This window comes from Emys orbicularis, chromosome 13 (assembly GCF_028017835.1).
Source record: "Emys orbicularis isolate rEmyOrb1 chromosome 13, rEmyOrb1.hap1, whole genome shotgun sequence".
Lineage (NCBI taxonomy): Eukaryota > Metazoa > Chordata > Testudines > Emydidae > Emys > Emys orbicularis.
The window spans coordinates 6,330,111-6,357,894 of record NC_088695.1 but is presented as its reverse complement, the minus strand read 5'-3'; the positions used below and the strand labels follow the sequence as shown (position 1 = coordinate 6,357,894).

The 27,784-nt window shown below is 50.6% G+C and overlaps 1 protein-coding gene across 1 annotated transcript; it reads right to left on the bottom strand.

Moving 5' to 3' along the window:
* Positions 1–27,784, bottom strand: LOC135888167 (zinc finger protein 250-like). The gene is made up of 6 exons (XM_065415980.1): positions 27,658–27,784; positions 26,925–27,038; positions 7,148–7,261; positions 1,774–1,784; positions 1,186–1,419; positions 1–771 (listed from the first exon to the last, which is right to left on the bottom strand). Exons 1-6 carry the CDS (start codon positions 27,782–27,784, stop codon positions 1–3), a joined length of 1,371 nt encoding a protein of 456 aa, XP_065272052.1.

The following is a 27,784-nucleotide window of genomic DNA, read 5'->3' as shown; positions in this document are numbered from 1 at the left end:
TTAATGAGGTGTGATCTCTGTGTGAAACTTCCCACAGTCCAAGCACTTATGGGGTCTCTCTCCTGTATGGATTCTCTGATGTTTAACAAGGCCTGACTGCCACCTGAAACTTTCCCCACAGTCCAAGCACTTATGGGGTCTCTCTCCTGTATGGATTCTCTGATGTATAACAAGGCCTGACTGCCACCTGAAACTTTTCCCACAGTCCAAGCACTTATGGGGTCTCTCTCCTGTATGGATTCTCTGATGTATAACAAGGTCTGACTGCCACCTGAAACTTTTCCCACAGTCCAAGCACTTATGGGGTCTCTCTCCTGTATGGATTCTCTGATGTTTAATAAGGCCTGACTGCCACCTGAAACTTTTCCCACAGTCCAAGCACTTATGGGGTCTTTCTCCTGTATGGATTGCCTGATGTGTTATAAGGACTGACTTCCAACGGAAACTTTTCCCACAGTTCAAGCACTTATGGGGTCTCTCTCCTGTATGGATTGTCTGATGTGAAACAAGAGCAGATCTCTCTATGAAACTTTTCCCACAGTCCAAGCACTTATGGGATTTCTCTCCCATGTGGATTTTCCCATGTTTAACAAGGACTGATTTCTGTGTGAAACTTTTCCCACAGTCTAAGCATTTATGGGGTTTCTCTCCTGTGTGGATTCTCTGATGTATTATAAGGATTGACTTCCAACGGAAACCATTCCCGCAGTTGAGGCATTTATAAGGTCTCTCTCCTGTATGGATTGTCTGATGTGAAAGAAGAGCAGATCTCTCTATGAAACTTTTCCCACAGTCCAAGCACTTATGGGGTTTCTCTCCCGTGTGGTTTCTCCCATGTTTAATGAGGTCTGATCGCTCTATAAAACTTTTCCCACAGTCCAAGCACTTATGGGGTCTCTCTCCTATGTGGATTCTCTGATGCCTAGTAAGGAACGATCTGTGTCTGAAACTTTTCCCACAGTCTAAGCACTTATGGGGTCTCTCTCCTGTGTGGATTGCCTCATGTTTAACAAGGCCTGATCTCCGTTTGAAACTTTTCCCACAGTTCAAGCATTTATGGGATCTCTCTCCTGTATGGATTGTCTGATGTGAAACAAGAGTGGATCTCTGTATGAAACTTTTCCCACAGTCTAAGCACTTATAGGGTTTCTCTCCTGTGTGGATTCTCTGATGTGAATCAAGAACTGATCTGTATCTGAAACTTTTCCCACAGTCTAAGCACTTATGGGGTCTCTCTCCGGTGTGGATTGCCTGATGTTTAACAAGGCCTGATCTCCGTTTGAAACTTTTCCCACAGTTCAAGCATTTATGGGGTCTCTCTCCTGTATGGATTGTCTGATGTGAAACAAGAGTAGATCTCTGTATGAAACTTTTCCCACAGTCTAAGCACTTATAGGGTTTCTCTCCTGTGTGGATTCTCTGATGTGAATCAAGAACTGATCTGTATCTGAAACTTTTCCCACACGCCAAGCACTTATGGGATCTCTCTCCTGTGTGGCGTCTCTGATGTGTAACAAGGCCTGATCTCCGTGTGAAACTTTTCCCACAGTTCAAGCACTTATGTGGTTTCTCTCCTGTGTGGATTCTCTGATGTGTCACAAGGTGTGATCTCAGAATGAATCCTTTCCCAATTTCGAAGCACTGATAGAGTTTCTCTTCATTGAGACGTGTCTGCTGGACTGTGGGATCCTTGTGTCCTCCCCCACATATAATAGATTCATCCACTTCCCCAGGAACATCCTCATGATGATTCCCCTCTTTGTTCTCACTCACTCTCTCAGCACCTGCTGGGAGAGAGACAATCCAGACATGAGCGTCATTGTGCTGGGGAGAAAGAGGAATAGCACAGAAGGAAAACCCAACACACTAAGGCTATGTCTACACTACAAAATTAGGTCGAATTTATAGAAGCCGGTTTTATAGAAACCGGTTGTATGCAGCCGATTGTGTGTGTCCCCACATAAAATGCTCTAAGTGCATGAAGTCGGCGGACCGCGTCCACAGTACCGAGGCTAGTGTCGACTTCCGGCGCATTGCACTATGGGTAGCTATCCCACAGTTCCCGCAGTCTCCGGCGCCCATTGGAATTATGGGTTGAGATCGCAATGCCCAAATGATGCAAAACAGTGCCGCGGGGGGTTCTGGGTACATTGCATCAGGCCCCTCCCCCTCCATCACAGCAACGGCAGACAATAGATTCGCGCCTTTTTACCTGGGTTACCTGTGCAGACAACATACCACGGCAAGCATGGAGCCCGCTCAGCTCAGCTCAGCGTCACCATATGTCATCCGGGTGCCGGCAGACGTGGGACTGCATTGCTACACAGCAGCAGCAGCTAACTGCCTTTTGGCGGTAAACGGTGCAGCATGAGTGGTAGCCTTCATTGGCGCTCGGGATGCTGGTAGCTGTGGGGCTGGCAGCCGTAGGGCTGCATTGCACCAGCCCCTTGCCTTTTGGCAGTAGATGGTTTATTATGACTGGTAACCGTCCTCGTCGGACAATCATGGATATCAGTCATAGTATACTATTTTCTGCCAAGTATTGTCTGCTAAGCACCCAGAAGAGGCCGAGGGCGATCTGGGTGCTGGCAGACATGTGGCTGGCACACGTGGGGCTACATTGCTACACAGCAGCAACCCCTTGCCTTTTGGCAGTAAATAGTATATTATGATTGGTATCCGTCATCATCATACTGGCAAGCGCCCAGTATTTGCTGCCAAGCACCCAGAAAATGCCGAGGGCTATCAGTCATGCTGCACTGTCGTCTGAAGATGTAAAAAATAGATTTGTTCTGTATTCATTTCCTTCCCCCCTCCCTCCGTCAAATCAACGGCCCGCTAAACAGTTGTTTGTATTTCTCCCTGATGCACAGCCACCTTTCTTGATTTTAATTCCCTGTACCTGTACGCCATGTCATCACTCGCCCCTCCCTCCCTCCTTCCCCTGGTCTTTCAGATACTAGTTTCGCGCCTTTTTTCAGACCAGACGCCATAGCTAGCACTGGGATCATGGAGCCCGCTCAGATCACCGCGGCAATTATGAGCACTATGAACACCACGCGCATTGTCCTGGAGTATATGCAGAGCCAGGACATGCCAAGGCAAAACCGGGACCAGCCGAGGAGGAGGCGATTGCAGCGCGGCGACGAGAGTGATGAGGAAATGGACATGGACCTAGACCTCTCACATGGCACAGGCCCCAGCAATGTGGAAATCATGGTGTTACTGGGGCAGGTTCATGCCGTGGAACGCCGATTCTGGGCCCGGGAAACAAGCACAGACTGGTGGGACCGCATCGTGTTGCGGGTCTGGGACGATGCCCAGTGGCTGCGAAACTTTCGCATGCGTAAGGGCACTTTCATGGAACTTTGTGACTTGCTTTCCCCTGCCCTGAAGCGCCAGAATACCAGGATGAGAGCAGCCCTCACAGTTGAGAAGCGAGTGGCGATAGCCCTGTGGAAGCTTGCAACGCCAGACAGCTACCGGTCAGTCGGGAATCAATTTGGAGTGGGCAAATCTACTGTGGGGGCTGCTGTGATCCAAGTTGCCAGGGCAATGAGAGACCTGGTGATATCAAGGGTAGTGACTCTGGGAAACGTGCAGGACATAGTGGATGGCTTTGCTGCAATGGGATTCCCAAACTGGTGGGGCGATAGACGGAACCCATATCCCTATCTTGGCACCGGCGCACCAAGCCACCGAGTACATAAACCGCAAGGGGTACTTTTCAATGCTGCTGCAAACCCTGGTGGATCACAAGGGACATTTCACCGACATCAACGTGGGCTGGCCGGGAAGGGTACATGATGCTCACGTCTTCAGGCACTCTGTTCTGTTTCGAAAGCTGGAGGAAGGGACTTTCTTCCCGGACCAGAAAATAACCGTTGGGGATGTTGAAATGCCTATCGTGATCCTTGGGGACCCAGCCTACCCCTTAATGCCATGGCTCATGAAGCCGTACACAGCCAGCCTGGACAGGAGTCAGGACCTGTTCAACTACAGGCTGAGCAAGTGCCGAATGGTGGTGGAATGTGCATTTGGGCGTTTAAAAGCGCACTGGCGCAGCTTACTGACTCGCTCAGACCTTAGCGAAAAGAATATCCCCATTGTTATTGCTGCTTGCTGTGCGCTCCACAATATCTGTGAGAGTAAGGGGGAGACATTTATGGCGGGGTGGGAGGTAGAGGCAAATCGCCTGGCCGCTGATTACGCGCAGCCAGACACCAGGTCGATTAGAGCAGCACAGCAGGGCGCGGTGCGCATCAGAGAAGCTTTGAAAACTAGTTTTGTGACTTGCCAGGCTACGGTGTGAAACTTCTGTTTGTTTCTCCTTGATGAAATCTCCGCCCCCACACCCACCCGGTTAACTCTACTTCCCTGTAAACCAACCACCCCACCCTCCCCCCTTCAAGCACCACTTGCAGAGGCAATAAAGTCATTGTTACTTCACATTCATGCATTCTTTATTAATTCAGCACACAACTAGGGGGATAATTGCAAAGGTAGCCCGGGATGGGTGGGGGGAGGAGGGAAGGAAAAGGACACACTGCACTTTAAAACTTTAAAACTTATTGCTCGGGAAATCATCTAGGGTGGAGTGACTGGGTGGCCGGAGGCCCCCCCACCGTGTTCTTGGGCGTCTGGGTGAGGAGGCAATGGGACTTGGGGAGGAGGGCTGTTGGTTACACAGGGGCTGTAGCGGCGGTCTCTGCTCCTGCTGCCTTTCCTGCAGCTCAACCATACGCAGGAGCATATCAGTTTGATGCTCCAGCAGCCGGAGCATCGACTCTTGCATTCTGTGTACAAGATGACGCCACTTCTCCTCTTCAGCCCGCGTTTCAGCACGCAACTTCTCCTCTTCAGCCCGCCACCTCTCCTCTCGCTCATATTGGGCTTTTCTAAAATCAGTCATTGACTGCCTCCACGCATTCTGCTGTGCTCTGTCAGCGTGGGAGGCAGTCTGTAGTTCAGTAAACATTTCGTCACGCGTCCTTCGCTTCCGCTTTCGAATATTCACTAGCCTCTGTGAAGGAGAAACATTTGCAGCTGGTGGAGGAGAAGGGAGAGGTGATTAAAAAAGATACATTTTAGAGAACAATGGGTACACTCTTTCACGTTAGATTTTGCTGTTCACATCACACAGCACATGTGCTTTCGTTACAAGGTCGCATTTTTCCTCTTATACTGAGAGCCTGCAGGTTTGGTGTAAGAGATCACTCACGCAGTGCCAGGCCACAGATTTCAGCTTGCAGGCAGCCATGGTAAGACACAGTCTTTTGGCTTTTTTAACCTTGTTAACAAGTGGGGATGGTTTAAAACAGTACTGCTCTCATTAACCATACCAAGCACCCGTTGGGTTGGCCATTTAAAATGGGTTTGCAATGTAAAAGGAGGGGCTGCGGTTTCAGGTTTAACATGCAGCACAAACCCAACTAACTCCCCTCCCCCACACACCCAATTCTCTGGGATGGTCACTTCACCCCTCCCCCCCACCGCGTGGTTAACAGCGGGGAATATTTCTGTTCAGCAGAGCAGGAAGGGGCACCTCTGAATGTCCCCTTAATAAAATCGCCCCATTTCAACCAGGTGACCGTGAATGATATCACTCTCCTGAGGATAACAAAGAGCGATAAGGAATGGATGTTGTCTGCATGCCAGCAAACACCGGGACCATACGCTGCCATGCTTTGTTATGCAATGATTCCAGACTATGTGCTACTGGCCTGGCGTGGTAAAGTGTCCTACCATGGCGGACGGGATAAGGCAGCCCTCCCCAGAAACCTTTTGCAAAGGCTTTGGGAGTACATGAAGGAGAGCTTTCTGGAGATGTCCCTGGAGGATTTCCGCTCCATCCCCATACACGTTAACAGACTTTTCCAGTAGCTGTACTGGCCGCGATTGCCAGGGCAAATTAATCATTAATCATTAAACACGCTTGCTTTTAAACCATGTGTAATATTTACAAAGGTACACTCACCAGAGGTCCCCTGTGTGCCCACAGGGTCTTGGGTGAGTTTGGGGGTTACTGGTTCCAGGTCCAGGGTGATAAACATATCCTGGCTGTTGGGGAAACCGGTTTCTCCGCTTCCTTGCTGCTGTGAGCTATCTATGTTATCTCCATCCTCATCTTCCTCGTACCCCGAACCCGCTTCCCTGTGTGATTCTCCAGTGAGGGACTCATAGCACAGGGTTGGGGTAGTGGTGGCTGCACCCCCTAGAATGGCATGCAGCTCCGCGTAGTAGCGGCATGTTTGCGGCTCAGCCCCGGACCTTCCGTTTGCTTCTCTGGCTTTGTGGTAGGCTTGCCTTAGCTCCTTAATTTTCACGCGGCACTGCTGTGCGTTCCTGTTATGGCCTCTGTCCTTCATGGCCTTGGAGACCTTTTCTAAGATTTTGCCATTTCGTTTACTGCTTCGGAGTTCGGCCAGCACTGATTCATCTCCCCATATGGCGAGCAGATCCCATACCTCCCGTTCGGTCCAGGCTGGAGCTCTTTTGCGATCCTGGGACTCCATCACGGTTACCTGTGCTGATGAGCTCTGCGTGGTCACCTGTGCTCTCCACGCTAAGCAAACAGGAAATGAAATTCAAACGTTCGCGGGGCTTTTCCTGTCTACCTGGCCAGTGCATCTGAGTTGAGAGTGCTGTCCAGAGCGGTCACAATGAAGCACTGTGGGATAGCTCCCGGAGGCCAATAACGTCGAATTCCGTCCACACTAACCCAATTCCGACCCCCTAAGGCCGATTTTATCGCTAATCCCCTCGTCGGAGGTGGTGTAAAGAAACCGGTTTAAAGGGCCCTTTAAGTCGAAAGAAAGGGCTTCGTTGTGTGAACGTGTCCAGGCTTAATTCGATTTAACGCGGCTAAAGTCGACCTAAACTCGTAGTGTAGACCAGGCCTAAATTTGTGAAGAATCAGCAACTGGATTTTGCCTCCACATCCCACCCAAACACTCACAGGGAAGGAAAGTTGGGAAGGAAACTCCTGCAGCTAACAGGACGGCTGGAAAGCCATAAGTGATATCTGCTGACTACAGCGCTGCCCTGGCTGAGATGAGGAAGAACTGAGGGCCCTTGCTCACACCACATTTTTGGGATTCTCAACTTTTTCCTTCATTCACCAAATGGTTTCTGCGTCAGTCCTCACCTATGCAGTCGCCTCTCGGGATCTCTCTTTCCTCACAGGCCTGGAGATCGGGCACCCACGGCTCTTCCCCTCGTTCCAGGCGGGAGATCAGCTCAGGTTTGGGAATGGGAAATCCTGCGCAGGGGGTGAAATCAGACCAGATCAGGGTGCATGGAGGATTAAGAGAGTGTCTGTCACAAAGGACATTCCATGTCCCGGTGCTGTGCTGGAGGAATGTGGAATCCAAGAGGACGGGAACAGGGTCACTGAGCCCCCGTGGAAGACGTTTGGGAAGGTGAGGGGAATTGTTACGCCCTCACTAGGAGTTTGCAGGGTCTGTGCACTCTGGGGGCCTTGCTGACAAACACACAGCTCTAGAGTTAAACCCCTGCCTATTTCTAAACCTGCAGAGCCCAGAGCCCTCCCCCTGGCTGGAGCTAGTCCCAAGGAGGGAGGTGAACAGAGATGCTGTGTGTGAATGAGAAATAACACAAACAGAAGAATGCATGACTTCTGCTCCACTTCAAAGCTGGGGGTGGGTGGGAATGGTTTAGCACGTCCATTAGCTTTTGACACTGCGGTCCCATTGGAGAGGGTACATAGATGCAAGTCTCTCTCACACTGCAACTGTGGATTATGGGACAAATTCTTCTCCAATCTAACTGACCAGAGAAGAACGTAACCCAGGGATTTCCCCCTCCTCCCCCCTCGGGGGGGGGTACCCTTCCCTGGGATTTCCCCAACAGCCCCTTTCTCCCCCAGTTTTGTGAACTGGTTACATGCAGTGTTGCCAATGTAGTGATTGTTTGGAAAACTGACTTGAAATTGAAACATTAATACACACTTTAAAAGCATATACAGTGTATGATAAAATACATGTATCTGAAAAGTATAATAGATTTGAAAAGTATGAACGTAGACTAGCTTCCTTATACAGCTGTTGTTTTTGATGACAATGTCAGTGCATTCATTTCGGTGATGTTGGCCAACCTAATCATTTCACATTATGATTTGTAATCAAAGTCTAAATGAGCTCTCCCTGACAGCTAGTGATGAGCTGGGGGGAAAGGCTTCAGGACCAGATTGTATTTCCATTCACACCTAATCTACCTAGGTACCCAGCAAACAGAGCTGTGTTGCCCAAGTGATAGATTTTGGCTGGGGTTGGGTTATCCCCCGTGCATTTGTAATGAAATGTTGTTATGCTTATTGTATGAGGTCAGGGCAGTAGAACTGTACTTAGGCTGTGCTGTATTTAACACTACTGCGCTCCCCCCCGCAGTCTTTGTCCCAAAACTCTTTCCCTTTTGCCCCCATGTCACCTCCAAGCCACTTTCCCCAACATCCGGGTTCTTACCGCCACCAGCTGCCTCCAACACCTGTAGCTTCACCACCCAGCCCTGCAAACTACGACCCTTACCCACCGCACTCAACCCCCATCACCATGCAGTATAGCCATCCTGAAGTGCAGCCCTCACTGCACAGCACACCAGACAGGAAGGCTGAGTATGATGACAGGACATACGCAAATCTGTGATTGAACCGTTCCCCGCCCCACCCCCTTGCCCTATTTCCCAAGCAGTTGTGTTTCTTTTCAATACATGAATTTTCTTTTAAATAAATGGCTTTTTTGGCTTTGAAAACATTCTTTATTATTGCATTAAGTAAAAGATATCTTAGCCCAGGAAAGCAACAGGCACTGCAAGTCAGTGTAGCAAGCACAGATTCCTACTAACATTGGAACCACTGCACTTCACCCCCGTGCAGGGCACCAAACATTACTGGTGGCTTTCAGCCTCAAATTGCTCCCTCAAGGCATCCCTAATCCTTGCAGTCCCGTGCTGGGACCCTCTAATAGCCCTGCTCTCTGCCTGTTCAAATTGCGCCTGCAGGTATTGAACTTCCGAGGTCCATGCCTGAGTGAATCTTTCACCCTTTCCTTCACAAATGTTATGGAGGGTACAGCATGCGGATATAACTGCAGGGATGTTGTCATCGGCCAGGTCCAGCTTTCCATACAGAGAGCGCCAGCGGCCCTTTAAACGGCCAAAAGCACACAGCACTGTCATTCTGCACCAACTCAGCCTGTTGTTGAACCGTTCCTTGCTGCTGTTAAGGCTCCCTGTGTAGGGTTTCATGAGCCACGGCGTTAAAGGGTAAGTGGGGTCTCCAAGGATCACAATGGGCATTTTGACTTCCCCTACGGTGATCTTCTGGTCTGGGAAAAAAGTCCCAGCTTGCAGCTTCCTTAACAGGCCAGCGTTTCGAAAGATGCGTGCGTCATGCACCTTTCCGGGCCAGCCTGCGTTAATGTCATTGAAACGCCCACGGTGATCCACAAGCGCCTGGAGAACCATAAAGAAATACCCCTTCCGATTAACGTACTAGGAGGCTAGGTGGGCTGGTGCCAGAATTGGAAAATGCGTCCCATCTATCGCCCCTCTGCAGTTAGGGAAACCCATTTGTGCAAAGCCAGCCACAATGTCATGCACGTTACCCAGAGTCACGTTCTTCTGAGCAGGATGCGATTAATGGCCCTGCAAACTTACATCAACACGATTCCAACGGTCGACTTTCCCACTCCAAACTGGTTAGTGACCGACCGGTAGCTGTCTGGAGTTGCCAGCTTCCAGATTTCAATAGCCACCCGTTTCTCCACTGGCAGGGCAGCTCTCAATCTCATGTCCTTGCGCCGCAGGGTGGGGGCGAGCTCCTCACACAGTCCCATGAAAGTGGCTTTTCTCATCCGAAAGTTCTGCAGCCACTGCTCGTCATCCCAGACTTCCATGACGATGTGATCCCACCACTCGGTGCTTGTTTCCCGAGCCCAAAAGCGGCTTTCCACAGTGCTGAGCATGTCCGTGAATGCCACAAGCAATCTTGTGTCATATCCGTTACACGAGTCGACATCATCGTCGGACTCCTCACTGTCAGTTTGTAGCTTAAGGAGTAACTCGACTGCCAAACGTGACGTGCTGGCGAGACCCATCAGCATATTCCTCAGCGCTTCAGGATCCATTCCCGCAGAACGAAAGGGAAGACAGAGCGTGCGGTACAAAAAACGTTGAAAGATGGTGACAAATGTGGATGGAAGCACAGGGATTGCTGGGATGCGAAGCGATGCATCACGGGGCGTTGGAACAGAACCCAGAATGCCCCACACCCCCCTCCCCCTTCCCACAACTGACTAGCTAGACGCATGAGGTGCAACAGCGAAAGACTCAACAGTTGAAAAAGTGAAGAACTCTCTCACCACATTCAAAAAAATTGCATACATGGCTGATGAATGCACCGACGCAAATGGGCATCAAGTATTAAGTCATTGTGTACATTATCTTGATGTCAGGGGTAGGCCAGTAGATGCTGTTCTAGATGTTCAAGTTATAGAAGACACATCGGCTGCATCTGTGACAACCCACATCTTAGAAGAGTTAAATGCTTGTCAATTGGACCCCAAACAGATAGCTGCTTGTGCATTTGATGGAGCTGCAAACTTCTCTGGAAGACATAGTGGAGTACAAGCTTTGCTCAGAGAAAAGTGTAACCCTAATCTCTCCTATACACACTGCAGAGGCCATCTACTCCAACTAGTGCTAGTATGAGCTGCAAACTCTTCAAAAGACATTAAAAAAGCTATAAATTTAATGTCTTCATTATATTCTTCTTTCAGCAAGAGTCCAAAAAGACTGAATATCTTGGAAAATATAGAAGATACACTTGGACTGAAGTTCAAATTAGTCCAACCTGGGAAAATCCACTGGCTTTCTCATGAGCGATCCTTGGCTGTTGTCTTAAAATTACTCCAGCCATTATTACTGGCTTTGGAAAGTATCTACCAAGATGGGATGGATCTAAGTAGTGAGGCTGGTGGATTACTTTTGCTACTACGTTCAGAGAAGACTATTGCCATTCTCTCTCTCGTAAGTCTACTGTTGAAACCACTTGCGTCATTAAACAATGCCATCCAGGCATCTGCTACAACAGTAGTAGATCTTTGTCCAGCAATAGAAGCTATATTTGGATCAATCAGAGAGCTATCCATTGAAAAAGTGCTGGAAGAAGCAAAGACTTCAGTCCAGAAGTTGACTAATGAAGGCATTTATATTGAATCCTTAAGTGAAGAGGACAAGAAGTGTTTGTTAAGACAACTGAAAAAGAAAACAGACTTAATTCTTAAACATCTAGATTTTTCTTAAAAGCTTTTTTTTTTTTTTTTTTTTGCGCTTTGGCAAAAATGGTAGAGCCAGCGCGGCAGGGGGTGCATGCTCAAAATTTTTTTACTGATAGGGGTGCGCGATCAAAAAAGTTTGGAGACCACTGCTGTAAAACACAGACAGATGAGTGGAGTGAGGCACTACCAGCAATGGGGCTGCCACGTGCTCAGGACAGAATAGAGAATTTGAACACAGAGTGGAATATCATACAAGGAATGAATGAAGATTTGACTTCAACTTCTTTTCTATCATCACCAGTGGCTCGACCAGATCTTTATGCTCTGTTTCCTGGGATGAAAGAAGTAGGAATTCATCTCTTGCTACTCCCAGTCACAACAGCTACAGCTGAACGTTCTTTTTCATCACTGAATAGAATTTTGTGTTCTGAAAGAAGTCGCCTTCTGCCTGATCATGTGAATGAACTAATGAGCAGATCAATTGAAGGAATGGAAGTACCGGACACAAGAGAAGCCACCAAAGATGAACGCATTGAATTCAAGAAGTTCATTAACAGAGTTGTGCAAAATTATAGCAAGAAACCAAGAAGGATGTAGCTATAGTGCTTCATAGAAGGCTTGAGTAGCCAACTTTAATTTGTGTGATGATTGTAAAACACGAGTTAAACCTAATAAAATGGTCACGAAACATTGTTCAGTTTTAACTATGGTGCCATACAGCCCACCTTCACCCTCATGGTCTCACCCCTCATTGGCCCTGGACTCCTCACCCCCCGTAAATCCGAACACTCCCCCTAATTTCAATTCCTGGGGAAAACACTGACGTAACCAGAGTCAGAAATGCAGGCCCTACACTTTCTAATAACGGAGGGGACGGGAATCGCTTACCCAACGAGGTCACTGTCTCGTAATTCTCCTGCATGACGTCCCTGTAGAGGGCTCTCTGAGCGGGGTCCAGCAGAGCCCCCTGCCCCTGGGTGAAATACACAGCCACCTCCTCGAAGGTCACCGGCATCTGAAACAACAAGAGTCCCCCACTCAGCACCTGCTGCCCCAGCCACAATCCCCCTAGTCACGGGAAAGGAAAGGAAAAAAAAAAAAGAAGCTCTGGGAGGGCCAGAGAAGCAGAATCCCTCCCCCACCCTGCAGCAGCCACGTGGCTTCAGGGGGTGGGGAGAAGGTGAGAGCTCCTTGTCCCCCCCCAGCACACGGAGCAGGGCAGGGTCTTCTTATTTACCACACACCTGCCAGCCACAGGCTGACACAGGAAGCAGAGCTCTGAGCCAGGGACAGGGACAGGAATCCCAACAGCTTCCCTTCGTATTTCACAGCAGCCTCGGGCCAGTGGGTTCAGGCTTCAGCACTGGGAGTCTGGAAAATGTTCCAAGCCCTGTTTCATAAATGGGGAAAGTTCCCCCCCTGCCAATGGGCCTATTCAGAAAATCAGCAGGTTGATCACACCCCGTTTCCTCCCTGACGCTCCCTCCACCCGCCCAGCAGCTCCCTGAAAATCCCCTACCTGAGCTGGCTCCATCACAGCCATTTCCCTTCCCTGTCTCCTGGAAGACGGGTTGATCTGGAGCGAAATCTGGATGTGATTCTTCAGCCTGTCGGGGCGAGAGGGGCGGTTACAGAAGGGACTGGAGTCCATTTCACACCCCCATTCCCCCCAGGCTCTTCAGACCCTCCCAGTAACAGCATCTCCGTACACACCAGGCAGGGTCGTTTGGAAACCGAAGACTTTATGCTTCCATCCCACGCCACTGTCAAGTTTGAGCAAATTAGGACAAGTCAGCAAATAAGAACCACCTTAGGTATGAGTAACTGCTACTGGTGACAATTTGCTACCTCTGTACAGTACCAGAAGACAGGAAAGGTGAAAAGTAGCAAATTTCTACAGATAGCAGTTTCACACACCCTATGGTGTAAGAAACTGCTATCTGTAGGAATTAGCTACATCAGATAGCAGTTTCTAGCAAAGTAGGACACCTCTGCTACATGTAGCAAATTCCTACAGATAGCAGTTTCTCATACTACACCTGCCCCAGCCCTTTGCCCCAAGTCTCTCTCCTCATCTGCAGGCTCCAGTTCAGGAGCTGGTGTCCGCAAAGCTTGGGGCTGCCCCAGGGGCTGGTTCCAGGCACCGGAGAAAGTCCCCACCCGAGCTGGGCACCGAGGGGCTTTAACAAAGGTCTCTCCTCTGCTGGATACGCAGCAGCTTCTCAGTTTGGGTTCCCAGGTCAAAATGGAGGAGGCAGCAGCTTCTGATCCACGGAGCTCAACTCCAGAGCTGTATCCTGAGCAGAGAGAGACACACACCCACCTCCTCCTCTCCCTTAGCCATTAACCGGAGCCCTCTGGTGGCAACACCTGATGAATGAGCTGCCCTGGACTCCCCCGGCAGTCCCCAGGGACAGGCAGGCAGAGGCTGATCCCATTGGCCCATCTGCATTCCCCCCCTGCCAGAGCCAGCAGTCAGGGCCGGATTAACTTTTTGTGGGCCCCCCCCCAGGGGAATGATTGTAAAAGACAGGAGATCAACACAGAAATTGTCTTTGAGACAGCACACAGCTGCACGGCTTTTATTAACAATAGCTACACGAAGTGGTTTGGTTGAGTCAGTTACTCACATTAATGCTTGCCATGTAACATACAAATTACTTAGCTGAAGCAAGACTAGTGTGAAGAATGATGCTGTAAATAAAACGTATGACCATTTTATTCAGAGTTTGCGACGTGCCTTTGCTGCAGCAAACATTTCAATTAAGCTAGAGAAGTCGATAGAATTTACCATCTCAGACTCAATGGATAACAGAGTAAGACTGTTAAGCCTTGCTTGAACCATTGTAGCACGTAAAGCACTTTTTATCCTTTTTTTAAAGGTGAAAAAGACCTTTCACCACTGCAGTTTGAGACTGGTAGTGTCAGGTAAATGTGCAGTGCAACAAAGACATTTGGAAAGACTGGTTGCAAATTACACATGTTCATTACGGTCAGCATTTGCAGTGGCTGCCAGAAAAGCTGGTGGGGTGGGGGAGGAAGGGGCAAGCAATCATTTTTAAAAGTGAGAGGGCTAAGCCTTAAGCAGGGGGAAGCAAGTAGTGGGTGGGCTGGGGAGTGGAGAGGAGCTAGTGGGCAGGGCCATGTCTGCTGTCCTGCCCAGGTAGGTTGGAGACTGTGGGGGTCAGCTGACACAGTATCCCCAGCCCAAGTGACCTGATAGCCAGTAGTGGATTTAGAGTTAGTGAGGGAGGGGGCTCAGGGTTGGGGATGTGGAGTGCTTACCTGGGCAGCTCCTGTTTGGTGTGAGGGGTGCAGGAGCTCCCATTTGGTGCTCAGGGTGGGGGTGGGAATGTGGGGAGGGGTGCAGGAGTCAGGGCATGGGGGGCTGGGTATGTGTGGGGGTGCAGGAGTCAGGGCAGGGGGCTGGGTGTGTGGGCTCAGGTCATGGGGTACTCACAGCAGGGGGCTGGAGGCATAGGTGCTGACTTTTGGTTTTGCTGGTGGGTGCCCTCCCTAGGCCCCACCCCCACTCTGCTCCTCCCCGCCGCCCACTGCTCGCTCCTCTCCGCCCCCTCCTCCGAGCACCTCTGCCAGTTTGGGGGGGAGGCTATTTTCAGCATATTTATACAACGAGAAAAAAGGTGGGTGAGGTAATATCTTTTATTGGACCAGCTTCTGTTGGTGAGAGAGACACGCTTTGGAGCTTTCACAGAACTCTTCTTCAGGAAGAAGAAACTGTGAAAGCTCCAAAGCATGTCTCTCTCTCTCACCAACAAAAGTTGCTCCAATAAAAGATATTACCTCACTCACCTTTTGTCGCTCTAATTTCCTGGGAACAACAGGGCTACACCAACACCGCATACAAAAATGCAAGATTCACATGAACAGCCCAGAGTGACTATCATCACACCAGGACACTATTTTCAGGATTCATCTTAGCATAAGGTCATCATCACACCAAGGAAGTAGCACTACCAGCACAATGAGATAAATACAGCCACACGTGCATGCCAAAAATTCACAGTACAAGCCCACTGGGATCCACACAGCAGGATAGTAGTGTCAGTTTAGTGCTCAGTTTAGTGGGCATACACTCAGGGACTGAGTCCAAGGGTTCAGCTAAACACAAGGGCACCTGCAAATAGCTGTACTAACAGCAGGATCTACACTGGCACAATAGGAGGAGTTGCATGTCAGGGCACTAATTCCCAATCCCAGTGAAAGGCAATATGGGATCCAGGCACCAGGTCTTTAGTGCCAGAATTTGTACTCCCAGGGGAGTGGGGTTACAGGGGGAAAAGCCCTCTGTGATCGTCCGGGCTCAGTCCATCTCCCTGCCAATGCAGGGCTGAGCTTACTGTATGTTTTGTCTAGTCTCCTTTTAAAAGTCCCAAGCCTTGGAGTTTCTAGCTGTGACACTCTATACCAGGGGTCGTCAGACTGGGGGTCGGGACCCCTCAGGGGGTCACGAGGTTATTACTTGGGAGGGCACAAGCTGTCAACCTCCACCCCAAATGCCTCCAGCATTTATAATGGTGTTAAATATATATATAAAGTGTTTTTAATTTATAAGGGGGGGGGGTCGCACTCAGAGGCTTGCTGTGTGAAAGGGGTCACCAGGACAAAAGTTTGAGAGCCCCTGCTCTATACCTCGGGGAAGCAGCATGCTGTGCGCTGCAAGTCCCATAGTCATCATTTGTATATATTCTTTATATTGCATAGAAAGCCTGCCATGTAACGTATCCTGGGACAGGTTATCATTTGCTGAAACCCAGTGTTCTCTCAAAATAAGTATATCATTAAAGTGTATAAAGTGATGAGATTGTGCTGTATGGTGTGAATGAAATATGCTGCAAATTTGGGAGTAGCCCAGAAGGCAACTCCCCAGAAACAACAAGGCACGTGACCAAATGGCTGGGTGGATGTTAAACAACCATCACCAGCCATTGTGCGGCAAGTGAATGACAATTAGCAATTCAATGCCCATCACCAGAGAATTACTCACCCCCCCCCCCCACATGATCACTAGCCCTTCCCTTGGGAGACAATTCCATCCACACCCCAAGGCAGAGATTGCACTGCTAGGACGGTTTCCCCTGATGGCCTCAGTTTCCCTTTCCTACCCCCCCACCCCATCCCATCCCATCCCATCCCAATTCCCCACTGCCTCTTCCCTTCCACCTCCCTAAGAGGCAGTCACCCAGATGCCAGGGAGGGGGACCAAGCGCACTACATGGACATGGCCACTGTCTCTGAGAGGCAGGCGTCTCTGCCTGGACAGGGAGGGCAAGCAGGGGAGACCTGGAAATGCCCCCCGTCCACCATGCCCGTCCTGGTCCAGCTTCCCAGCAGGGGCTGGTACTCTCAGTCTCTCTGTGCTGTGGGGGTGCAGGGGTTGTTTTTGGAGATGCCTCCGTCTGAGCCCCCTGCCAAATGCAGAGAGCTGGGTGGCAGCTGGTGCCCCCCGCCATGCAGACAGCCACCCCGCCAGCAGCCAGGTGCCAGCTCTCAGTACAGCCACCCGGGAAGGGGTTTCAATCCCCTGCCAGCCACCCTCACCCCAAGACCCCCTTTGAAATACACTCACCAGCCGCTGCTACTGGCTGCCTTTAGTTGGGTGAGAGGTTGAAGCGAGGCTGGGAGCTGCTCACCTGCACTAGAGCCACAGAAAGCAGAGCCTGCTGCCCACGAGAAGGAGGCGGGGCTGCACCTGTGGGGTCGCTCAGCCCCTGCTCCAGGAGCAGAGTTCTCCTCGCTGATTGGCTGATGGCCCAAAAACACCTAAACGGCACTGCCCACACTGATCAGCAACTCAGAGCCGGAAAAACTTCCTGGATTGGTGGCTCTGCAAAGATTCCCCGCCCCACCAAACAGTTGATGGCTCGTGGGCGCCCACGGCCCCATTCCTCCCCCTTCCCCAAGGCCCGGCCCCGCCTCTCCTCCTCCCCGGAGCGGCTAGCTTGCTGGATCTCAGCCCTTCCCCCTCCCCTCCCTCCTGCTGCTGGGTCGCAGTGACACCCGGTGTGGCTAAGATCTGAATCCTGCATGGAAATCAGACCAGGGCCCTGGGCAGCCCCGAACACTCAAGATTCAGAGCCCCCAAATCATGAGTCTGTCTTGAAAAACAAACCAACCAAATAATACATTGGGAGCACGGGGGGGAGGAGGGAGGTTGTCTGTGGATATTTGCTTTGTAGTAAAAAAGCCGGACCAGGGTAAGGCCTTCGAGGTGACCAGCAAGTGGGACTCCAGCAACCACTTTCTCCCCGCGGGCAACTTCACCCGATTCGCCGACTGGCGGTTCGTACACCGCGCTGCGTCCCTCTCAATGGAGCCGTCCGCCACGGGAACCGGGTACCACCGAGACGTGAGGGGTCAGATCCCTGCCCAGCCACCCCCCAATACTTGTTTGACCAGTTCAGGGGGAAAATTCCCAGATGGCTGCTGGGAGGGGCAGCCCCTCCCCCTCTCCTACCCCATGGGGCGGGGGAGCTGCCTTGTGTCTCTCCCTTCTCCACCCAGCCGGTCTCCTCTTGCTCTCACCTTCTCCCTCCAGCCTCCCCTCCCCACACACCCTTTCCCTGGCACTGATCCCCCCCACATCTTCCCTCTATTCCAGCCTCGTTCCCCTCAGCCCCATAATTCCCCCCCCCCATTCCCCTGCATGGCCCCATCCTCCCTTCAGTGCACCCACTGCCCCCGGATCCCCTTTAACCCGCCTCCTGCCCCCTCACACATCCCTGTTCGACCCTCAATCCCGCTTATTTACCCCCCCCCCCTGCAGCCCCCTCCCGGCTGCCCCCACGTGTCGCTGTCCCAGCCCCAGCACGGCCCGGCCGGGCTCCCCCCGCCCCGCACACACCGGGAGCTGGCGGCAGCTTTCCCGGGCCCAGGGCGGGAATCGCAGCCAGCTCCGCTGGGAGCAGCCTGGGGCCAAACCCTCCCGCTGCAGCCCGGGGGTGACGGGGGGGGGACACCGCTCCTGGGGGGGGGTCTCTCTTACCTTCCCTCCGAGCGGTGCCCGCCCTGGGAGCCAGAGACCCGCAGCGGCTGCGAGTCACTTCCTGCTGCCGGGACTGACCCCAGCGATCGCTCCCCCCAGAGCCGCCTCCCAGCAGCTCCTGGGTCTTAGCGATAAACCCATCGCGCTACAGCCCCCTCCCCCTGCGGGCCCCACCTCCCCTGGGCTCAGGCAGCTTCTCCCAGTCCTATGTAGACCTCCTGCATAGAAGCCAGAGGATCAGTGGGGGGACAGAAAGGAGACGTGCAGATCCCGGGGAGGGGGCAGAAGGGGGGTTTCTAGGGAGACTCGGGTTGTTCCAGAGAATCCAGGGGTGACGGGAGCCGGGACACTCTGTGATTCGCTCTGGTAACAGACTGGCACAGGGAGCAGTTGGGCAGAGCTGGTCTCTTGTCTCCACACCAGGCTCACGGGCTACCAGCCCTGGGCCGGAGCTCCCAGCTCTGCTCCCCTCGCTCGGGTCATGGAGCTGTCAGAGATTTGCCACTGGGTTCCTCTGGTTGCCTGTAGGTCCAGATGAACCCGCCCCTGGGCTCTATTTAAATCCCATCATGTCTTCCCCCCTCCCTGGGATCCCCTCTGCCCATGTCCTGGCTGGCTCCCCCGCGTGGGCACTGACCGCAGCTCCCCATCAGGCACCCAGATGTCAGCAGAAAAGCTCCCCATTGCTCTGGGTCAGGGACTGGTGCTCTGCCCACTCAGGATTGTCCCCTATTTCCCCCCTCATCATTTTCCGATTGTCACCAAAATCATCCACCTTCTCCTGATGGCCGCCTAGAAAAATCCCCTGAAATGTTGGAATTGATCAGATGCAGCCATCGTAACAGACCTGAGCCACTGAGTCTTAAGTGCAGGGCCTCATTTTGCTAGGCCAAAAAGAAATCAAGATATTAGATAGCACTCTTAGGCCATGGCTACTGATGCAGCCGTGCCACTGTAAGCTCTCTAGTGCAGGGGTTCTCACAACAAATGTTTTGGTGGCCTCACAGCATGGCCCCCAACTCCTGCTGGTGGCCACACTGACAATTTGGTCTAAAATACTTAATTAACTTTAGGAATAACAAATAAATATGCACATATCCATGCCCAAATTGTAATTTATTTATGTAGGGTTTTTTTCATACTCAACACTCCACCCAATACTCGCAGGATAATTCCTGTCTCTCTCTGGCTCTGATGCAGCAAGTTCACAGGTCTCAGCCTCAGCTGCCTGGCTCTCAGGAGCAAACCCAGCAGTTTCCCAGCTCTGTTCCCCACCCATCTCCCACCCTCTCCACTCCTGACTGTGTCTCACATCAGGCTGTAACTTCCTTCCCCATTTCAGTGTCTGCCCTGGGAGTGTGAATCTAGCTCGCACCCTCAGTGTTTGTGCTGATGGATATTGATGACTGTCATTGTTCAAAGAAAAAAATCAATTCACAAGGAGTAGAAAAAGGTTAAAATTAAATTGAAAAGGACTGTTCTGGCAAATGGACATTTGTTTCATGAAGCCGTCAATAAATCTGAGCTACAAAACTCATCTAATATCAAATTATATGACCAAATGGCCTTTGGGAACAGAGAAAAACCCACCACACAGGATGGGCTATAAAACATGTTCATATTCATAACGTGAAATCCCAGAGAATCTGAAGACTCAAAATCCAGAAAATAAGTGCACTCATTTTCTTCCAAAGGGGCTAATCCTGCTTTACTTCTCGCCTCATGATTTGGTCGTGTTACTTACAAAAGTTTTAGCGTCATCATAATAAACCAAAACAAACCAGCTTCCCATCTACAACTGATCTGGACTAGCCTAGACAAAAACTGGAAGCAATTTTACCAATAGATGCAAAGAGGGCTATAAGATCAGAAAGGTCAAAATGTACCTTCAGATTCATTTGGATTCCCTTCCTGGTTTGTGACACTTCCTTCTCCAGCCCTCAGGGGTCTGACTTAGGATCATAGACATCAAAACTGTGATTCCTGGGCATGGAGAGCCAGGGACACGGTGGTAAGTGACAACGTGGGACATAGGTGTTAACTTTCTCCGGTGCCGGTGGGTGCTCACGCCCCCCCCCCCGTCCCTGTCCCCGCCCTGACTCCACCCTTTCCCCACCCCAGCCCCGTCCTGATACCAGACACCTCTGTGTTCTTGGGGAACCAGGGTGCAGTATCCAACCTGACTCATGAAAGACACTCCCCGCCCCCAGCCTCTGCTTAAACCAAAACCCATCAGAGGAAAAAACTTGCAGAGAGGAGTGAAGGGCGCTGGGAGACACACCTAGACCCCTCCTGACAAGGGTGACAAGATTAAGACATCTCCATTAGCATACAGAATGGAGAGCAGAGACAACTCCCCTAGCCTCATCTGCATGCAAGCTGGGACAGGAAGACATCTCAATTTACATACAGAATGGAGAACAGAGAACCGCAATGAACTCTGGGATCAGAAAAAGCAGGGAAGCACTGCATCATGGGAATCTCTGCTCCAGATGCTAATGAACCTACGACTGCACACACCCAGCTCAGCAGTTATCAGACCAATTCTAGTAATGAATCCTTAATTGATATCCAAATACTGAAGCAGCCTAGTTGCATTGTGAGCTCCCTGGAAGAAAACACCACCCATAGCCAAGAGTGATCAGCTCCTATTGTCTAGCCTAAAGAAAACCCTTGAGTCATCAGCTTACCTATAAACAAATCTAGTGTTCTCCCTTGAACCATTGTATTTTCCCTACAAAAATCCCTACTCATCCTCTAGTCAGGGTTCTGATGCTTAGATCCAAACTAGGCATCAGTTCCACTGGAACTCCATCTTCTCCTCACTGATCGTGCTGGGGGCTCTGCCTGTCTCCAGCATTCAGGACCCTCCGCTACCACCATCACCTGGGAACCCCAACCAGTTCAAGCCTCATGGAGTGGGTGAGATCCCCCCTCCGTCTCTCTCTCTGTTTTCCTTTCTACCTTAGGTATTAACCTTTAATCATGTATGTTATGTTGGTTTAGCTCTCCTTGTGTAGTCATCACTATTATTCAACAAATAACTTTTATGGTTAACTTGGTTGCTTCTCTCTCTCTTGCTGAACTTTACTCTTTTGTGGTTTTAGCTTCCCCCATTCACTCTACAGCAACGCTTCTTTTACCTAAGCTAAAGATCCCTGCAGCGCCCAAAATACTGTGGGGTTTGCTCAACAAGTAGGTTACTGCCAGTACAATTGTGATGTGAGAGTGGGAATAGGGACGTGCTGAATCTGGGATGCATAAGGGTAACAGCTTGAAAGTGCTGCTTGACCCAGCCCATGGAGCCCAGGGGCATATAAGGAGAGGCTTCTTGAAAGTGCTGCTTCATCCAGCCCAGTGAGTCCAGAGACAGATAAGGGGTCAGCTTGACAGTGCTGATTGACCCGGTCCGCTCAGACTTGCTCTGTTAATGTATGTGTGGGTGGGTGGGTGTTCATCCGGTTCTGGGGTGGGAATAACCCAGCCCTAGAGAACCTAGGTCCTGCAGGATAGCTCCATTGAGAGGGGACTTGCAGAAGAAAGAAGTGACACAAGCAGTACATTGACAGGATTACAGAATCCCCTTCCCCAGAAGAGTAACCCGAATAAATGAGCATACCCCAAAGTAATGGGCAAATGTGTTAACTTTCTCCGGTGCCGGTGGGGGCTCGCGCCCCCCCCCCCCCGTCCCTGCCCTGACTCCACCCTTTCCCCGCCCCTGGCCCCGCCCCCATTCCAACCCCTTCTCCCAAGTCCCTGCCCCAACTCCATCTCTTCCCCAAGCGCACCGCGTTCCCCCTCCTCCTCGCCCCGTGAAACAGCTATGCTGGGAGGGAGGGGGGAGAAGAAGGATGCGGCGGCATGCTCGCAGAGGAGGCGGAGGCAAGCTGGAGTGGGGGGGCGGGGAGCTGCCAGTGTGTGCTGAGCACCCACCAATTTTTTTCCGTGGGTGGTCCTATGCCAGCGCCTATGCCGTGGGAGGTGGAGGGGTAAAGCAGGGACATGATAAAACTCTCCAATGCTGGGACAGAGGCTGCTGTGTCGAGAGTGGAGCGTCAGGGTGCTGGGGGAAGGAGGGAATCCCTTGGACTCACCCCATTGCCCTGAAATAGCCCAGAAGATAAAACACCACATTTTACTGACCCTGCTCCCACTTTGTTAGCATGTGCTTATTTCTGGCCCATAAGCGAGAAAATGTACAAACACCAAATGCTTTTCAGCAGGGCCTGGAGTAACATGAGACTATCTGGGAATGAGACAATCTGGCCCCAAAGGGGAAATCAGGGACTAACGATCACTCTGCTAATGGAGGGGATCAGAATAGATAAGATGCTCCAGGTTGGTTTGTCGCGCTCTCTGGAGTGGTTCACAGCTATGGGTGCCAACCTCTGAGCAGACTGGCAGAAAACCAGGCAGATGCCCCAAGCTGGTGTTTTGTTCTGTAACTAGATTTCACCAAGCCAGTGATAAATGTGAACTCCTGGGTCACTATCCCAGTCTTACCCTAGACTCACAGACAGTTCCTTTAGACTCTCCAGTCTGTCTTGCCAGCCTTCTTCTTCCTCCTTTGATGGGTTATTTAGTTACAGGAGTATACACAATGGAATTATATATTATAACAATGCAAGTAACATCCTGTTAGTTGTCATAAAGTTTAAACACTTATACATTAAACTATCTCTTTGATCAATCCTATCCTAATACACAAGTGAATTGGACGAGGGCTTTGGCATGAGCTGGCACCTGGTCTGCCAGCATCATACAGTTTACACCAGGAAACCTGGTGGAGGGATATAGAGATGGGCTAGCTCATCCCGACCACATTTCCTACCACTGAGAGAACCTCAGAGGCTGATGCTACGTTGGCAGAGGTGGGATCTCCAGGCCTCCCACAAAAGGCCCTGTGGGAATCAGCCCCTCTCAGTGGTGGTGTCTGAATGCAGAGGGAGCAGGGAGAAGGGGCAGAGGGGCTGAGTGAGGAGAGGCAGCACTTCTCTACCCCGGTGCTCTCCCTCGCCTCTTATCCCATGATCCCCAAACACTCGATAGCCCCAGCACCCCCTGCTTCCCAGCCTCACCCATTCAATCCCCAGTTTCTTCACCATAACCCATTGCCCTGGTCCCTTAATGTTTGATCCCCCAGAGCCCAGTGCCCTGGGGGTTATGGGGTTGGGAGGAGTTACCAGCCCCCAGGGACACTCCCCGTGCAGGGAACAGACCCAGGTAAGTGGGGGAGCCCAGCCCAGGAGCTGGTGGAAGATGGGGGATGGGGACAGGTGTCTAGAGTGAAGGTGGGGCCTGGCCCAAGTGTCCTTCTCCTCATGTCCATGGCAGGGGGATACGGGGGGGGGGGGGGGACTTCAGCCAGGCAGAGGGAGCGTCTGGAGGAGTTTCTCTCTCTCCCTTCCCCCGCCTGTGGCCCATCAGCTCAGCAGCCAGGGCTGCAGAGTCTGATCGGGGCTTTTCCTCCTCTGCCTGGGGTTTGCTTAGACAGCTGGATCCTTGGGAGCCAATTAAGACAAACTGCAAAGAATGGGGCCGACACTCCTTAAAATTGGTGGATATTCCAATACTTCAGTTCACCAAGCCAACAACAAAACAGCTTCTACAATACCTTACTGGCAACACAGAAGCCAAAGCACAGCTCCCTTAAAGCAACCCGGCCTTGGGCTCGCTCCCCGACAGCCCAATGAAACACGATGGGGATTACAGAAAATCTGGTTCGTCATATAAAAAGTTCTACAAATCCCAAAGGATCAGACACATCACTCACCAAGTTAATGAACACTTCAGTTCTTACCCAAATCCACGCTTGCAGCCAATTCTTATTAACTCAACTAAGATTTATTAAAAGAAGAAAAGAGAGTATTGGTTAGAAGATCATTACACACACAGGCATGCATAGAGTCCTTAGGGCAGTTTCGTAGTAGAGATGGTGCTTTAGAATTGCAAAGAATCCTTTTCAGAATCATTTCATCAGGTTATAGTCCAGAGGTTTTCAAACTTTTGTAGTGGTGACCGCTTTCATACAGCAAGCCTCTGAGTGTGACCCCCCCATAAATTAAAAATACCTTTTTATCTATTTAACACCATTATAAATGCTGGAGGCAAAACGGGGTTTGGGGTGGAGGATGACAGCAAACGAACCCTCATGTAATAACCTCACGATCCCCTGAGGGGTCTAGACCCCCAGTTTGAGAACCCCTGTTATAGTCCAATGTCCAATATCAGGGTGGTGCAGATGGGACTGAAGAGCTCAGTCTAACAACTCAAACGCCCCACGAATAAAACTAACAAAGATCTGAGAGAAAAGGATCACGTTCCAAGAGTTTTTCTAGAGATTTTTGCAGCCTCTAGTCAGCACGCAGTCCTTGGGTGACCAATAGGCTTTTGACGTAACTTTCTATTTCCTAAACAGCACCGGTAATTAATTAAAGGCATTAACATAAGACATTTATTCATAAAGCAGTTCAGACAGAGTTTACCAAAAATATAAAAGAGACAATGACATTATGACATTAAGTTTCCTTTTGATCTCTAAATTAACAGAATACAGCCCTAGACAGGAACCGTTTGGTTACAATGTTAAACTCTAACAAGATATAGGTAAACATAGACTACTATAGTTATCATCTTCTTCCAATTCTTTAACAATAAAAGTTTACATTTCAAAGTTCTAGTCTATCCAACGTGGAATGGCCCTAATTTCCATTTACACACTTTTCGAACATGTCTCTAAAGGATAAATCTGGGTCAATTAGCCTACAAGTTTCTTAACCCTTTCTGGCCATGGGTCACAGAAGTTTAGATCCTGTGTGGATTCTCTCATGTTTAGTGAGTTGTGATCTCTCTATGAAACTTTTCCCACAGTCCAAGCACTTATGGGGCCTCTCTCCTGTGTGGATTGCCTGATGATTAATTAAAGCTGATCTCCGTGTGAAACTTTTCCCACAATCCAGGCACTTATGGGGTCTCTCTCCTGTGTGGATGGCCTGATGTTTAATAAGATCTGACCTCTGTATGAAACTTTTCCCACAGTCCAGGCACTTATGGGGTCTCTCTCCTGTGTGGAATGACTGATGTTTAACAAGGTCAGACCTCCGAACGAAACTTTTTCCACAGTCCAAGCACTTATGGGGTCTCTCTCCAGTGTGGGTTGCCTGATGATTAACAAGGGCTGATCTCCGTATGAAACTTTTCCCACAGTCCAAGCACTTATGGGGTCTCTCTCCTGTGTGGGTTGCCCGATGATTAACAAGGTCTGACCTCCATATGAAACTTTTTGCACAGTCCAAGCACTTATAGGGTCTCTCTCCTGTATGGATTGCCTCATGTTTAACAAGGTCAGCCCTCCGTATGAAACTTTTCCCACAGTTCAGGCACTTATGGGGTCTCTCTCCTGTGTGGATTGCCTGATGTTTAACAAGATCTGATCTCTGAATGAAACTTTTCCTACAGTCCAGGCACTCATGGAGTCTCTCTCCTCTGTGGAATACCTGATGTTTAACAAGGTCTGACCTCCATATGAAACTTTTTCCACAGTCTAAGCACTTATGGGGGTTCTCTCCTCTGTGGATTCCCTGATGTTGAAGAAGGGATGATCTCCGTGTGAAACTTTTCCCACAGTCCAAGCACATATGGGGTCTCTCTCCAGTGTGGATTGCCTGATGTTTAGCAAGGTCTGACCTCCGTATGAAACTTTTCCCACAGTGTAAGCATTTATGGGGTCTCTCTCCTGTGTGGATTGCCTGATGTCTAACAAGGTCTGACCTCCGAATGAAACTTTTTCCACAATCCAAGCACATATGGGGTCTCTCTCCCGTGTGGTTTATCTGATGTGTAATCAGTGCTGACTTCCGATTCAAACAGTTCCCGCACTCGAGGCATTGATAGGGTTTCTCTCCTATGTGGCTTCTCCCATTGTAATTAAGATCTGAGCAGTTATTGAAGCTTTCCCCATGGTCCAAGAATTGAAGTGGTTTCTCTCCAGTATGGATTGTCTGAAGTGTAAGAAGGTGTGGTCTCACAATGAATCCTTTCCCACATTTGAGGCAGTGGTAGGGTTTCTCTTCCCTGGGGTTTGTCTGCTGGGCTTTGGGATCCTTGTCTCCTCCCCTACATTTAATAGATTCACCTACTTGCTCCCTTGGGTAGTTTCCCAGCAGCCTCTCTGACCTGTGCCAATTTTCCCAGGCTTCTCCGTGTTCCAAGCACTGGGATAAATTCCCTTCAGCTCTTCCCATAAAGTTCCCCTGTGGTTCCACTTCCCCAGGAATTTCCTCATGATGATTACCCTCCTCATTCTCACTCCCTCGCTCAGCACCTGCTGGGAGAGAGACAATCCAGACAGGAGTCATTGTGCTGGGGAGAAAGAGGAATAGCACAGCGGGAAAACGCAACATGCTAACACTGTGAAGACTGAACAATTGGATTCTGCCTCCACATCCCACACAAACACTCACAGGGAAGGAAACTCCTGCAGCTAACAGGACGGGTGGAAAGCCGTGAGTGATATCTGCTGACTACAGCCCTGCTCTGGCTGAGATGAGGAAGAACAGAGGGCTCTTACTCACATCATATTTTTCCTTCATTCACCAGGTGGTTTCTGTGTCAGTCCTCACCTGTGTGAGCGCCTCTCAGGATCTCTCTTTCCTTAGCAGCCTGGAGATCGGGCACCCACGGCTCTTCCCCTCGTTCCAGCCGGGTGATCAGGTCAGGTTTGGGAATGGGAAATCCTGCGCAGGGGTGAAATCAGACCAGATCAGGGCGCATGGATGATTGGGAGAGTGTCTGTCACACAGGACGTTCCGTAAGTGGAACCTGTCCCCGTGCTCTGCTGGAGAAACATGGAATCCAGCAGGATGGGAATATGGTCACTGAGCCCCCTTGGGAGAGTCAGACATCTGAGGAGGTGAGGGGAATTGTTACGCCCTCACTAGGAGTTCCCAGGATCTGTGCACTCTGGGGCCTTGCTGACGCGCACACACCTCTGGAGTTAGACCCTTGCCTATTTCTAAACCTGCCAGGCCCAGGGTCTTCCCCAGGGCTGGAGCTATTCCCAAGAAGGGAAGTGAAGAGGGATTTTGTGTGTGAAGAAGAAACGATACAGACAGGACAATGAATGACTTCTGCCCCGTTGAAAGCTGGAGCGATGGGGAGGGTTTAGCATGTCCATTAGGTTTTGACACCCTTGTCCCATTGGAGAGGGCACCGAGATGCAAGTCTCTCTCACACGGCAGCTGTGCATTATGGAACCCACTCGCCTCTGATCTAACTGACCAGGGAAGAACCTGACCAGAGTCTGACACGCAGACCCCACGGCTTCTAATAACTGAGGGGACGGGAATCCCTTACCCAGCGAGGTCACCGTCTCGTAGTTCTCCTGCATGACGTCCCTGTAGAGGGCTCTCTGAGCGGGGTCCAGCAGAGCCCCCTGCCCCTGGGTGAAATACACAGCCACCTCCTCGAAGGTCACCGGCAT

Bases quoted from the DNA above. Each gene is read 5' to 3' on its own strand.
- LOC135888167 (XM_065415980.1), bottom strand. From the start codon at position 27,784: ATGCCGGTGACCTTCGAGGAGGTGGCTGTGTATTTCACCCAGGGGCAG. The intron at 7,262-26,924 runs GTGAGGACTGAC...CCCCCTGCGCAG, and splicing joins CCTGAGAGGCGCTCACACAG to GATTTCCCATTCCCAAACCT. The intron at 772-1,185 runs GTTCTTGATTCA...AGTTTCATAGAG, and splicing joins AAAGTTTCAGATACAGATCA to AGATCTGCTCTTCTTTCACA.